The sequence below is a fragment of the Neospora caninum genome, chromosome X (genome assembly GCF_000208865.1).
Source record: "Neospora caninum Liverpool complete genome, chromosome X".
Taxonomy (NCBI): Eukaryota; Apicomplexa; class Conoidasida; order Eucoccidiorida; family Sarcocystidae; genus Neospora; species Neospora caninum.
In genome coordinates this window covers 3,685,811-3,700,196 of record NC_018396.1, presented here as the reverse complement: position 1 = coordinate 3,700,196, position 14,386 = coordinate 3,685,811, and the positions used below count along the sequence as shown (strand labels likewise).

Here is a 14,386-nt window from a genome sequence, read left to right as displayed (position 1 = left end):
GCTCGATCTGGAATTTCTTGCCCGAGTTCTGCACCATCCTGCTTAGGGTGGGCCGATCCTGTTTCCTGAGGGCGATGAACTGATGAAGACTCTGGCTGGTTCAAAACGTAAGCGGTAGGGCGGAGTTGTCTGGCAGCGCGGAACGCCACTCCATATTTGTGGCAATTGGAGAAATGGAACTACGCCATACACTGCTGCACGACGACTAGGGTTTACCGTAAAAATAGATTTTCTGACACACGCACACATTAGTTTAGAATCGCGGTTATGGGCAGCAGTTTACAACTGTTTTTGCACGAGTGGCATGGACCTCTGTCACGTCATATTTTCTTCCAGGTCGGCCTGCACAGCAGCGTCGTTGTGAGCGTGAATAACGCTTGGTGGGTGTGAACGAGGCGAAGTATAGCCGCGCCTTGCCAAACATTCGATTAGATGAGTATTCCACTGTACCATCGGGTGCGGGATACGTACATGACTGTGGAAGTTGGAGCGAGATTCGCGTGAAGGTGCTTGGTTGGGCACTTCACAACAGACAGACCACGGGAGACCGTACCACCATACACTTCCGTGCACACAGCAACGGCACCTAGAAACAGTGTCGGTAGTACAGCTTCGGTGCACGGACATAATTTGGGTGTCTGCTGGGAAAGTTCAATAGTTCCTAGTCTAGGAGTTAAGCCTGCACTGCTGCACAGCCTAAGAGTATGGAGCCAGTCGGGATGGCTTCGTCGTGACAAGTCTCATAAAGAGTTGCTCGGACCGGTTATTATCGCCTTGCTAAAGTCGCGCTACCAATCGAACATGTTTAGCCGAAATCGTCCAAGGACACCCACCCGTCTTTTGTGTGGCTACTTGCGACGATTCAAATCAGATCGAAAATGACCGCACCATCAAAGATACGCTCAGGTTTCCAGCGCGACACCGTGGCATCCGCAGAGTCGCTAGTAGTGTGGTTGGTGTCATCCACGAATGCTAGCAGCCGACATCAAACAGCCGAATTAAACCGCGTGCGTCAGATCAGAGTCGACGGAGAATAGGCCTCTACTGCAGCTTAGAGGAAATAAAGTTGCGTAAGAGAAGATTCGATAATTATACTATGGATGTGGAATAGAGGCATGCGCCCACAGGGGGGAAAAACGTGGTTGCACTTTCCATATAAAATTTCACTTTAGCACGGTCATATAGTACGCGGTATTCCTAAATGGAAGAAACGGCACGCAGGAAAGGAACTCCGTGTACCTGCACTCCTCACACTCGCCCAGTCCCCCAGTTTTCGAGCCCCAACACCCGCATAGCTTCGGCGAAACTGTCGTCCTTAGCTCAACAATTGTGGCTCTGTCGTTGTTGGCATATGCTTACGCTGCAACTGATCATAAGCCACTGAGTTCCACCGTTCCATCCTTCCCCGTGTCGCGAGAGCCACCGAGGGTGACAGACAAATGGTCAGGTCTTTCTTTTCAAGAAAAAAAGCTGTCTACTGGATCTCCACAGTGAGCTTCTCCACAAAGCAAATCGCCGTCCAGATAGAAGGGCGATTTCTCGTGGAACAGTCTTTTTTTCTGGTGGCCAATGGCTCCGCCTGTCAGCAGGGAAATGCACGCCATTCTGTAAGTAGTGCCCTCCCGGCGAATCAGAACCTCGTCCCTGCACAGCGGCAACTGTTTTACGTCGCTCCCCTCGATACAACATGCTCATCAGTCGTGCCCCACAGACCATGTCTGAATTCGCTTGTCTCGGGCTTGGCGGCACGCAGCAACTTGCAGTGCAAATCACAACGGGATAGCACTTCAGGCCCTCATACCACGACCAGATTCGTTGCAGGTAACGCCGATTTCGCAAATATGTACGAGCACGTGCTTGTGAGCAGTGCCATCTTCTGGTCCTATGCTGGGAAGAACGACCTCGACCATCGATTTTCGTATCTTGTCAACAACCGCGGCCAAAGTAGGGCTACTCCGTCCAACCGCGACATCCTCGCGCGAGAACTTCCCAGGTGTTGTTACAGAGGCAGGACGATGGATTTCGACTGTAATTCGGTCTGTGGACGCATACAACTTAGACTGCAGCCAACCAGCGTTGCTCGCTTTTGCCCTAATGATGGCAAAGCGTCCATCGCCGCCTGAAGTCTTTGCGTTGTCGTTAGATACAAGTAACTTGAACACCTTCTTCAGCAGCAACGCCTTCGGATAGATGTACTCTTGCTTCCGCCGCGGAGATCTTGCGACCTCGACCCGAATGAACGTGAACGCGTTCCTGAAAACGTCATAGACACAGCGAAGTGTTTTCACTTTAAGTCACCGTCCTAGCGCCGCAGGAAGGCGAGAGAGACAAGGCGCCCACTGTATATCATATCTCTTTCAGTTTGCTACCCACTGGATCCCGCACGTGTTTCCGTCTCACATACAGCCTTGTGGGCAGCAGGGAGCTGGGCGAGCTCGGTGGTGTTACGATGACCCCGCTACTGTCAACGAATTCGAAAATGCTACAAAGCCATTCAGTCCTCCATCAGTCTGGGCGGGATAACTTCCATTGTCATGGTCGCCAGATTGCTCACGGCGCTGTCAATCGGCCGTTCATCCTGGAAGACAGGAGCTTGCAATTGCCAATCCAGTGGCAACTTCTGCCTCTTAAATCTAAACTCAGTGTGTCACGTTGCTGCGTTTTCATCCGAAAAACGTACATGGAGGCTAGACAGGACTCTGGTGTCGCAAACGAGAAGTTGCGATGCACCCTAGCGATGTCAGGAGCCGGCCCCTCCCCCCCCCCGCCCCGTTCCCGAGTTCGCCACGATGCCGTATCAAGCATCAGCAGCAAATGGCGTAATATCTTTCGGGTTTTCTTGTCTTGTGGTTACTGGCGGTCTCATAACTCTCACCTGCAAAAGGGAGATGGGGGAAGCTTAGGCATTGGCGCGAAACCCTGGTGAATGCGTAGCGAAACCTCGCCAACTTCAATTCGCGGCCTGCAAGCGATCACCCACACGGACAGCTCTGGGGCATGGACGAATGGAGACTCGAACTGGCCGTAATATGTTGGCCAAGCCCATTGTGCTCACTCCAGACAATTTCAACATAGCATCAGAGAATCGGGGATACGATAACGCAACCGACTGTCGCTCAGGAAGCCTGCGCCGGCCGGAGGGGCGCTGAAGTACACTGGAAAGCTGAGTATGCACTCCAAGCGTTCCACAATCAATACGCGAGCCCGTGTGACTACCTCGCGCACAGTGATAAAGCAACAACAGTACAAGAGCTTAACCGTAGGCGCTGCTGATTTTAAACTGTGGTATGTAAGAACTCCGCTCTCCTGTAGACAATGTCCTCGCAACGGAAGAGCTACAGTGAAAGATGCTCTGGGGTTGAAGCAGGAATTCAGTGCATGCACTTTGACCGCCAACCAATATGTAAGTAGCCACGAGCAGACGAAGATAAAACATCTCTGCTTTATACACCACGCGAGGCGTATGGTGTCTTCACCCGACGGCATGTCTCCCTCGTGTATCATCACGTACGTGGCTGCGAAGGTGGCGACAAGCTCCACCTCCGTCTTCATGGTTTGCCAGAGATTGTTTGTTTCTTTTATTGGAGAGAGATGTAAAGTTGCGAGTGTCCGCAGAGCCTGAAACTTGTTGAACTCGGTTACATCTGTCACCGGCAACCCTACGATGCTCCCTGCAGTCGCAAACGCATGCGCCTCACACCACATGCTGACCACTATCTGCACAATGTCAATTCGATGGATGGCACGCACTGGCTCGCCCGGCGCGACGCTTGGAATAGGAAAACGCTGAGCAACCTCATTGCAGCGATTCAGCAAGTGAAATGTACCAACAAAGCCATCCCGTGTTCCCTACACGATCCACGCTTATCCTCAGAAGTTTGTATTCTCTACTTTGTGTTGCGCTAAAGGCGGCCTTTCCCCTGTGTGTTGGCCCAGAATGCAACGGCTTTTCTAGAGCGCTACGGGCAGTATCGACGGGGCACCGAGCCTCCGCTGTCGCCGCTTCATGCAGTAGTGGAAGCACTGCTTGCCTCTCGACAACCCTAAACACACGAGTCGGAGTGCATAAAGTAGTCCCGCCCCATGGTTGTCGCCATTTGAAGTCACAAGGGTGATACGAACAAGCGCAGACGCCATTTGAAGGAAGGAGAGACAATCCCGGCGCCCGTGGATAGCGGGTAACTCTGTACACAGAGCCGCCGTCCACTGCTGGACTCGAGGCATTCTGGCGGGAGCTGAAGCGGTGCATTTGGTTGTCAGGGCATTATCTTCACTCACCCTTCCGCTTCCCGACGAACGCAACAACAACTTTGCGTCCACGTAGGTCAGCCGTCAAATCCTCTGCTCCAAGCTCTCTCACGCGCTTGACAAACTCGAAGCCGAAACGATTTCTGGTGCTCACACTCAGTCGCTCGTTAGCTGCAGGAGCAAGGTACTGCGATGCAGTCGCTTTCCCGTCCACCTCAATCCAGGCCTCCACCATGACCGACTCGATGCGGATGACTACAGCAGAGGCACCAGGTGTGTGCCCCAAAGCTTGAAGCAGGACGTGGAAGTTCCGTCTCGATGGCAACATGTATGTATTCATAAACGTCACATTCTCCATGGAGTCGGGGCACTGTGTCACCACGAAGATCGGCAGCCTGAAGATCCATACACGCCGCGACACGACGCACGCTGATATGAGGCTACCTCGTTTGCTCGGCTGTCCTTTCCTGAGACACGTGCACTATTTCATTGTCACGACTGTGGTCCGTTCTCTAAGGGAAAAAGGGATGGTTGGCAAGAAGAAGACTTCAGCCCTTTACCACAGCTTGAGCTCCTCACCTCCCTGTATATGCCTGTTGTGACTGTTACCTTTCTGAGAACTGAGAGACATGGGTTTGCACTCCAAGGTTCACAGACTCATCATATCCACAGTGGTCGCGGTTCTTGCATCTTGCCGTTGCTAGCCAAGGCTGCCGCAATTCTTCATGCGCTTACGCAAGCAGTGTTGTTCCCTCTTTCGGCAACACAGTCGTCCCCCGTCCAGTGCATAGGTAGCTACGTGACCCGTTTTCTGAGACTCACAAGTTTTCTCCTTTGAACTTTTCCTCGAGAACCGTTTGGAATGTCATCCTCATCGTCTCGAAGGATGCTCCCTCAGCAAGCTGGGAAAGGTCCACGCCGGCGATCCCCCGGTCGTTCAGCTGGCTTTCCGCACCGTTCACAGCTTGCACCAGAAGCAAATGGTCCAGCTTCATGTCATTCAGCTGTTGTTGCATTAATTTTGTATGCTCCTGCGCGTCTCGCTGCAGACGCTCGAGCGTGGCGAGGGTGCGTGCCTCGACCGACTTCTCCAGGTCGCCAAGTACTGTTGATATCCACTCCTTCGCTTTGTCTTTCCCGCCATCCAAGCGTTGAAGAAGAGCAGCTAAAGCCTGGATATTCTGCGAAGCACGCACAAGCGACACCGAAACGTTGCGGACTGCAGGCGTGCGTCAGAAGCGTCAGGCACGCCTCGCGGAGGTTCTCGCAGTGCTCTGCACAAATGCAAGTTCCTTCCCTTGTGTATATACAAGGCGTGAATTTCCCCCCCCCCTAAAATGGGGTCCAAGAGAAACCCCCTGGATCCGGGAGGGACACATCTGTCAGCGCAATACGACTGCACCATCGATGAGCTCCTAAAGGACATGGTTAACGTGTTTCACCTTGAAGCCAACGCGGAGCAGCTCCCGGTGTCTCCTGTCAAGCAGTAGTCGCTAGTCCGTGGCTCTATCCCAACTCACCTTCTCGTTTGACTCCGAAAGATTTTGCAGCTTAACGGCTATTTCACGCTGCCGGAAGACAGCCTTCTCCAGCCCCAACTCGGCGATGTACGCTTGCACATCGGCTGTGAATTGCTTCGCTTGTTCTTCACGGGCCTGGGCCAGCACCGCAACTGAGTTGTGCAGACGCTCCTCGAGGCGAGCCTGGGTCTCACCAAGTTCATCTGCCACAAGACACAAACACTCAGACACACAGTCATGCCTCACCCCTTTCAGCGCGCTCAACACAGTCTCACCAAAAAGCTGCAGCCACAGAGCGACACGTGGCAGTGGTATCTACACACCCGCGAAGCGCCAGGGAGAAAGTCATGACGTGACTGTGCGTGACCCGACTTATAGGGTTCCCTCTGAAAGGTGTAGCGAGTGTCGCAGTTCGGCGTAACAGAGACTCATCCAGTGCTGCGAATTCGAAATACCGCGTTGCTCTTGTATTACTGACCGAGACGGCCATCCATGGCGTGCATTTTCGCTTTGAGACGACCGAACATCTCTCGGTTTTTCTCTTCTGTTCGATGCACTTCATCGACCGCAGCTTCAGTCTCCGCCTTCAGCGTCTCCACGCGAGCTGTGATGACGCGCTCGCTCTCAACAGAACAGGCGGACCGCGGCTCCCCTCCGGGTTCGTCGCCGTTCACAATCCCCTCGACGGCATCGACAGTTTTCGCTGGTCTCCCATGGTCGCCTTGCGAGCCCGTTGAAGCGGACGCAGCCGTCAACGGCGTTTGTGCAGGCCGGCCTGTGAAAACCAGACGCATCACCACCGTATCATGCCACCTCTGACCGACTGGAGGCGACTGGAGTCGACAGCCGCGATACTCGGGAGGATAGCTTGCAAAAGAAAATCGCCCTCGCCACAGTTTGAGACTTCTCGCTGGAGGGACGGGCGCACAGCGGGTCATGAGCCACACGATAGCGAATCGGTCCACGCCCCGCGACGTAGGCGACTCACCAAAGTGAAGCGTTTCTCTGCGTCAGCCCACCAGAGAACCACGTCTGTGTGCACGCGAGGAGCTGCAGGAAAGTGGTCAGGCATCTTCGTACCTTTTTTCTGCCGTCCCTCACCACTACCTCCCGCCGGAGGGGTTTCCTTTGCCAAGGCGGTAGGAGTTGCGGTTCTATTCTGACGCGCAACCGCATTTTCGGCCACCGCCTCCACCGGCGTCGGCCCTTCCCGAGGGGCCCTGCCCGGTAACGTGTACAGAAGAAACGAAAGCAAAACGAGAATGGTGGGCGCCCGTCGCTTGCACCGGTTTTTGCCAGCCGCTCCTGCTGCGCGGGCGTCCCCTTGACTTTGGCCGGCCATTCTTTTAAAAATGTCTTTGCTCAACTCCTCAAGAAGTTCGCGGCACTGACTTCAAAATGCCTTGACTGAGGGGAAGAAGGATCACCACCGACAACAAATAGGCAACTACCTCATAGTCACGCTCGCTCTCCGTCGCTTGGGACTGCGGTCTAGTACAACGTTTTGCGGCACTGCACAAAATCGAAGTTGCCGTTCAGCACGCCAACCGATCCACCAGGCATCCGAAGAGAGCAGCTCCGGAGCCGCCCTCTCACGAGAGAAGCGGCCAGAACCTTCAGGCCAGCAAACGCCCGATCGTGGCAGCGCTCAAGCAGTGAAAAGAGTTTCAGGGCACCTGGGGAACCCTGTGTTACACAAAAGCGTCCGAGACTACAAAAAAGCGGCCTGGTTGCACGCTTTCCGGTAGTCACCCGCTACTGGGTGCAGGTGCGAGGGTCTCGTGCGCCACTCGTGCACGTCAAACAGATAGTTGCAATGACGAGCAGGAAAGTTGTTGACGGCCTCGCGACGACCGACAACACATTAAAGCAACAGACAGAAAGGGACACCGACTTGCCGGGTTCAAACATGCGAACTGATCCCAGTGGAGTCCGGGGCGATGTGACGGTTGATGAACGTCGTCTAGACTTCAATCTGCACTGGATAACGTGGGGAAGAAGAGGCGCGCACGCATTCTGCCCGTTTTCAACTTTTCTGGGAGTCCTTGTTCTGGTCAGGTCACGAATACGCCTGGCTGGCATATGCACGTGATTTGTTGCCGCTCCCTTCCCCTGGCGTGTGTGGACAAAAAGCGCGGAGACAAAAGAGTTGTGTTGACATCACGCAAATGAAGAGGAAATAAGTCGTATTCGCGAGCGAACCTTCCTATGGATGCAAGCAGCTCCGTGCTCAGGGTTGGGGCCACATATGCGCCACGGACGTCAGATAGGGCACCAGCCGAGAGGCCATCAAAAGAGCCGGGATCGGCTCTGCTCAATCTCAAGGGCCCACACGCTCCTACAAAGACGACGGCACCAACGCAAGTAGATGAGACCAGAATCGGCCCAGAATCGGTGGCACCCCTCCTGGATCGAGCCAACCTAAAAAGTGCCCCTCTCTCTTGTGGACTACCGAGGCCCTGATGTGGCGGCATGTTTTTGCCGCATGCAGTTGTGGAGAGCCACCAGCAGAGGCCTGGCTGGGTCATCTCCACCGCCCAGCCTCAAAACCTTGCAACCTGGAGTGTACGGAGCAGCGACACAGCGGGCGGCCAGAGAATCTTCGCTAAGTAAACAGAAAATCCTACTCGCAAGCTCATGGTGTGCATGAGGGTTACTCCGTTTAGCGGGGGCGTGCCCGGTGTGTCGTGCGGGAGTTCCGACGTGTCACGGAGCCGAAGGTAGCGCCCGGCCGAGCTAGGCCAAGCTTGTGTCCCCGGCACACGCCAATGTTTCCGCAAAGAAGGGAAGAAGGAGCGGCTCCCCACTTAATGTTACCATTTTTCTTGGACAAAAGACACGGCACCCATAGCACCAAAGGACGTGCACGTCTTGCTTGATCCACCGTTTGTGAGCTATTCAGTCCCGATGCATTCGAAGCGGTGGCGGCGCCGGTTCCTTGAGCTCACCGAAGGGGGGCGGGCGACGCCTGAACTTTTTCCCGTCTCCCGGTGAGCTGCCGCGCTCATAGATTCCTCCGATCGTATCACACCCCTCTCGGAGGCTGTCACGGCTAGCATTCGGTGTGCAGAGGGAAGCGTTCTACCATAATGCGATCGACCGAGTGCTGTGTTCCACGGCGAAATACTAAACTTTGGGGCAGTCCTCTACGGCAGCGGAACAATAATTGTCTCCTCGCCGTGGCACTGCTGGTAGCACCGGGCCTGGTCACACACAGTGAGTTTCTCGAAAAGCGTTTCCCCTGAGTCGACTTTCTCTGGTAAGTGAACAAGCGCCTCGGCTGCCAGCCTTTGATGGTCGGAGCAGTGTATCTCTGACAGCGAGTTGCCGCGTTGCGAAGTTTCGACGTCCACACCTTCTCTGGACAAGCTGGAAAATAGAGGAACCCCATGTTTTCCGGTGTTGCATTGCAAAATTTGAAGGGTGGGATGGGGAACGATCACCATCGCGAAATGTCAGTGCTCTTGCGTCTCTTCACCATGCAATCTGCAAATTGGCCGGTTGGCGCGAAACTGGTGGCGACAGACGATCTGCAGGCTCCTAAAAACGAGAGAGGAAGTTGTATCTTCGGTGAATGCTCAGCTCTCCAACGAAATATCCGTAGTGTGGACTGCTTCGTCGTAGGGTGGGCGCGTCGCCTCCGGCCTTCGGTCTCTCTTCCTCAATGCCTTAGCCAGAACGACTGAAATTTTTTCTTTTACTTTGCGAGATGGATGCAGGGCCAGCAACTGTTGCCTAGTCGACTATCACGTACACACTTGTCGTGATTGATCGTGTAATCTGCCAGTGAGAGGAAGTGGCCAGCGTCTACCCCGATTCCCAGCGGCTGGAATTACGAACACACACACTTTCCTTAGTTAACCGACTGCTCGACACAGGCGACGACAATTTGATGTGTCATAGTTCGGCTTGTTCAAAGTAAAGTCAAGTCCCGCAGTTCTACGCCATGCCGAACTGCACATAAAACCGCAATAACGACGAGGAACAAGTCACAGGTTTACCGCATATGATCGGCTTCAGTCCGGCTCGGTTCCCGAGCACCTGCACCGCGTCGTTCTCTGACAAATTGTTGAACGGATGATATTCCCCACGGAATCCAGGAATAGAAACGTGCCTCTATTGATACTGCATTCATCTGGAAAATAACGCTACTGGAGAGAATCACAACGGCTGGCGAGTCGCAGAAGCCGCAACACAATCGGTAGACCTACCCATGTGGGACTCCACGAACAAGAGAATGGATTGAGGTCCCAAGCGATCCAGGACACAGCAGCCGAGTCACAAGAGCCACCAGCCGAAGTCTCAGTCATAAGAAAGTGCAGTCCTAACGCTGAGGCCGTCTTTATTCCTTGACCGTGCCGACGACGATTGCACTGGGAGGAGCAAAATCCTAGTACACCGGCTTACGTATACAACATTCTTGACCCAGCCGACGGACATCCAGTCCATCCGGCGGTTTCATGCCATTGCGCTTGACAAAGTGAAGGCAGGCTTGTGCCATGCGCCTATTAAATTCAGACTGGAGTAAAATGGTACGGAGAGCCACGCCCTACCAGACCTGGCTGTGTCACGCTGTGAGGCGCACCTTCATACGGTGCTTCCCCCCTTACGTTTATCAAAACTTGGGGCTTCCTGACTGACCCATGCTGACACCGCCCCCCGAGGGCAGGCGAATCCACGATGCATGAAACCGTGTCGTTGAAGAAATTCCGCTAAACGGAGTTCTACGCAGCTGGTAGATAACGTCAACCGAGTACCGACAGAATTTACTGACCAGGTAGGGGGTACCCCGTTTCAACTAACCTGATACCAGTGCTTTTGGTGGCCTTAGCAGCGGCGTTACTACACCCTTTTGGATCGGTAAAGACACACGGCAACGTCCGAGATAATTACCGTATGGAGGCCCAGTCGACTGCACACCACCTGCTCCACTCTCGTCAAGTTAAGGCCTCTTCCCCCCAAGGAAAGCCGCCACCGCAGCTCGTGCGTATCCCGCACTTTTTGTCCATTTTCACACTATAAATTGCGGGTGTCAGTTCACTTTCAAGCAAAAGTGTTACAACACCCCTCTATTGGAATGGACCTCTATACTGCGCATGCTGCCATACGCGTTGGTACGAGGCAGCGGCTACTCTTGATGCCAACACTGTCGTCCTGTACACAAAGCCCACTGTCCAATTTAGCACTGCCTCAATTTCGAAAAGCGGAGGTTCTTCAGTTGCTGTGTGTGACCCTTGTGACATTCCTTTAGTATAGCTAATTGGCTCTGACCACAGAACGGAGTTGGTGGTGCGGCAAAAGTTTTCTCCTCGTGTGCGAAAGGCCAGTACGCACAACGCCGGAAGATCTCGTTTTTTTGGCATCACTCCGTATCGAAAGCGCGCAGTCTCAGAGCCCCTCTCCCTTTGTACGCTGCCCTAAAAAATACGGCTTTCACCACTGCGGAAAGCAGCTGCTCGGAATCCCGGAGGGGTGGAAAGCTGCAGAGACGCTTCTCGCAACACAAGGGGTGGCCGGTCCTGCTACGCGCAGGCTCCGTGCGTCGTTGCGTCATCCTGCGTTCGCTTGTTTGTGCTGCCCCTACCCCAAAGTGTTTCTGCGAGAATAGCCGGTGTTCGATGGAAGTGGGGGGGTGGAGACGAGAAGTAGCCGCTAAAACGGTCCACCATCCGTCAATCGTAAAGAAACTGGGTGACAGTTTGCTTTTCTGTGTGCTCCTCTACGGGTTTCTCTTCCATTCGTGTATTATCTCCGCGCCGCCTTTGTGTGTCTGCACTTGCGGTTCGCATGTTGCGGGCAGAACTGTCCATCTAGTACGCCGTTCCCCTCGTTTTCTTCGATCCCGATTGCAGTCGGCGGAAACTTTCCAGGCTCCCCTGAGTCACATATACATCGTGCTGCACTTGCCACTGATTTTCTCGTAGCAGCTAGCAGTATCTCTTTTTTGCCGTTTGTTCCAACTTCGCCACAATGTTCTGGTCAGCGTTTCTGCAATGTGACCCGAACTCGACTTTCTTCGGGTTCATGGGTATCACCGCGGCCATGGTGTTCTCCAGTAAGTCGGGAATTTCTTGGATGTCTCGAGCACATGTATCTGTTTTAGCAAAGTAAATCTCACCCTATATCTTTTACTAGCCGGAATCATCAAATCAATTCGTCTCTCTTGGGATGGTGAAGGGGGCGCACCGCTCAGCTCGGTTCTACGGATATCCCTTCTACATTTTTCTGGTTTTTTATGTAGAACCCGATGATGGTGAAGGTGCCGTTAATTCCAGAGCTGAATCCCTGTTTGAGCCAATCTAGTTGCCTTGCGTTGGCGGAGTGTACGTGTAGCAACCCGCTCCTCTGACTCCTCTTCCCGCTTCAAGATGTCTTGGTTGGAGACTGTGTGTGTGAGGCATATCACATTGCGTCTTGTCGTCGGTCGTATTTGCGAGCCAGATTGAAATATCACGCAACTGGCCACGTCTCTTGTGGTCGGATAGTTGCAAATTTAACTGCTTTGCGGTTGCACTTGAGTTGGTGGTAACGCAGTTAGCCTACTGTGATAGTCTCACACTGTGCCCAATGTTGTCACCTGCAACCCGCAATCGTATTGCTACTGGCCGTCCACGCCATTAATACCTGCTTAGGCTCCCGATGGGTGTCGGAGTTCCAGGCGAGAATCTTGCAGCTGAGGGAAAAGCCTCCGTAAAAGCTCGCTGCGCCCTACTCTTCGAGGCAACACCTTTAATGTCCGGTTCACAGCGTTCACCCGTAATTGCCTTGCGCTGGTCCTCCGTGTGTTATTGCCTCCAGACTTGGGAGCAGCCTATGGCACGGCGAAGAGTGGTGTCGGGATCAGCAGCATGGGTGTCATGCGCCCCGATCTGGTGATGAGGTCTATCATTCCAGTCGTTATGGCTGGTATTTTGGGTATCTACGGCCTCATTATCTCCATCGTCATCAACGGTTCAAGTGAGTGTCTCTACGCAAACTTTCAGAACACCTTTCTGGCACCGCGGGTCGTGTATTTACGTTGGCCAACTTATTGTCTATCAAGACGGGCAGAACCGGCAGGTCCGCCCCTGAAACCGAAGGCCTCTGTCCGAATGACTTGACCCCGCCGGAATGTGTAGACACAGGTACAATTCGGTGGGGGAGTTGCTATGTTGACGGTGATTTATGATCACTACCGTCGGTGTGAGGAGTACGGGCGAGCGGTTGCCTAAAACTTCATTTTCAGCCGGTGACAGTTTCCGTTCGAAGAGAGTTGTTCTGTTTACGAGAACCCAACGTGCTGTTACTTCTTTGTATCTGTGTTTATGTGTACAGTGGACACCCCTGACACTTACTCGAGTTACGCCGGTAAGTCGTTGAACAGTTGCTGAGAAGCAAACCGAAGTGTTGGCAACACGAGGTTATAGATTAGTTGGCAAGGGTGTTTCAGGAAATGGAGGCGGACGGTTTGTGGGGTCCTACTTGAAGAAGACATGCGAGTCTCCACGAGATGACGAAATTGACTCACCCCCATCAGTTGCACTGATCGGACAACGGAGGTTGTGTGTTTTACGGTTTTTGAATCCAGTCTAATTTATTGTCCCGGTTTGTGTTGCTTTGGCGTGTAGGCTATGGCCATCTCGCAGCAGGATTGACTGTCGGACTCAGCGCAATGGCGGCTGGACTCGCGATTGGCATCGTCGGTGATGCTGGTAGGTACTATGTAGCTCTCCGCTAGGAATGCAGTCAGTAATCGTGTATTTCACCAATAAGCCTGGCCTGTCAAAGCCGATGTATTCGTTAATGTCGATATGTGGACCTCCCGTTAAACGGAGGTACCTTGCAATCAGCAGGCCTCAGACCATACAAAGTATTCAGGGCTCTTTCTTTTACAGGGGTCTGGCCTCTCGGGACGGCACAGATTCAGAACAGCGGTACGTGACCATCCACGTGGTATCATTCATCAAGTATCAGGATTTTTCCTGGCTTCTGTTCGTATGTTCAGGTGTTCGCGCGAACGCGCAGCAGCCTAAGCTCTTCGTGGGCATGATGCTTATCCTCATTTTCGCTGAGGCGCTTGGACTTTATGGTGAGTTCACTTGTGGCAGTGAACAGCCTACACGGTGTGTCAGACCGAGACCAGTATGTTCGTAACTGTTAACTGCTATTGGTGTCTGTTTTGCGTCGTCCGGTGGAACACTGTGTGCAGTCCCGAAGGCGCGTTCATGTGCTGAGACGTGTACATCGTTCCGAAGTCGCGTGTAAGGTGTATGTTGTGAAAACTCACCACATCTTTGTACGTGTCTTTGCCACTGTTACAGGTCTTATCATTGGGCTCGTCGTCGCTACAAAGAAGGTGGAAGGCTTGTGCACGAGCTACAAGGCATAGGTCGCTGACACGTGGGTCCGCTTGTAGTCCCATTTTCTTTCCTCTGCTTCATGTGGTTACGGCGCTCGCTAATCAACTCCGTTGCCGCAGAGCTCCACCTGCCAGCCTGCAGCCGTTTGACCTTCCGGACTATTCAAGGACCTGTCAACGGCCAGTCCTTACAAGTGGCTGCAGGCTTTCGCAGGACTGCCACAGACCATCCCGCGTATCCTGATTTGTTCCCTCAGTCTGGCAAGGTTTCTGCTTTCCA

The 14,386-nt window shown here is 53.5% G+C and overlaps 2 protein-coding genes across 2 annotated transcripts; one reads left to right on the top strand and one right to left on the bottom strand.

Annotated features, from left to right (window-relative positions):
* Positions 1 to 1,787: 1,787 nt before the first annotated feature.
* NCLIV_049090 (conserved hypothetical protein) lies at positions 1,788 to 7,110 on the bottom strand (the record flags this gene model as incomplete). Its single annotated transcript, XM_003884461.1, has 8 exons — positions 1,788 to 2,253; positions 2,876 to 2,962; positions 3,512 to 3,671; positions 4,279 to 4,643; positions 5,071 to 5,429; positions 5,769 to 5,971; positions 6,247 to 6,543; positions 6,849 to 7,110. The coding sequence occupies 8 exons, from the start codon at positions 7,108 to 7,110 to the stop codon at positions 1,788 to 1,790; spliced, it is 2,199 nt and encodes a 732-aa protein (XP_003884510.1).
* Positions 7,111 to 11,738: 4,628 nt separating this feature from the next.
* Positions 11,739 to 14,136, top strand: NCLIV_049080 (hypothetical protein; the record flags this gene model as incomplete). The annotated part of the gene is made up of 6 exons (XM_003884460.1): positions 11,739 to 11,823; positions 12,567 to 12,725; positions 13,083 to 13,115; positions 13,376 to 13,459; positions 13,753 to 13,836; positions 14,069 to 14,136. The coding sequence occupies 6 exons, from the start codon at positions 11,739 to 11,741 to the stop codon at positions 14,134 to 14,136; spliced, it is 513 nt and encodes a 170-aa protein (XP_003884509.1).
* Positions 14,137 to 14,386: the final 250 nt, after the last annotated feature.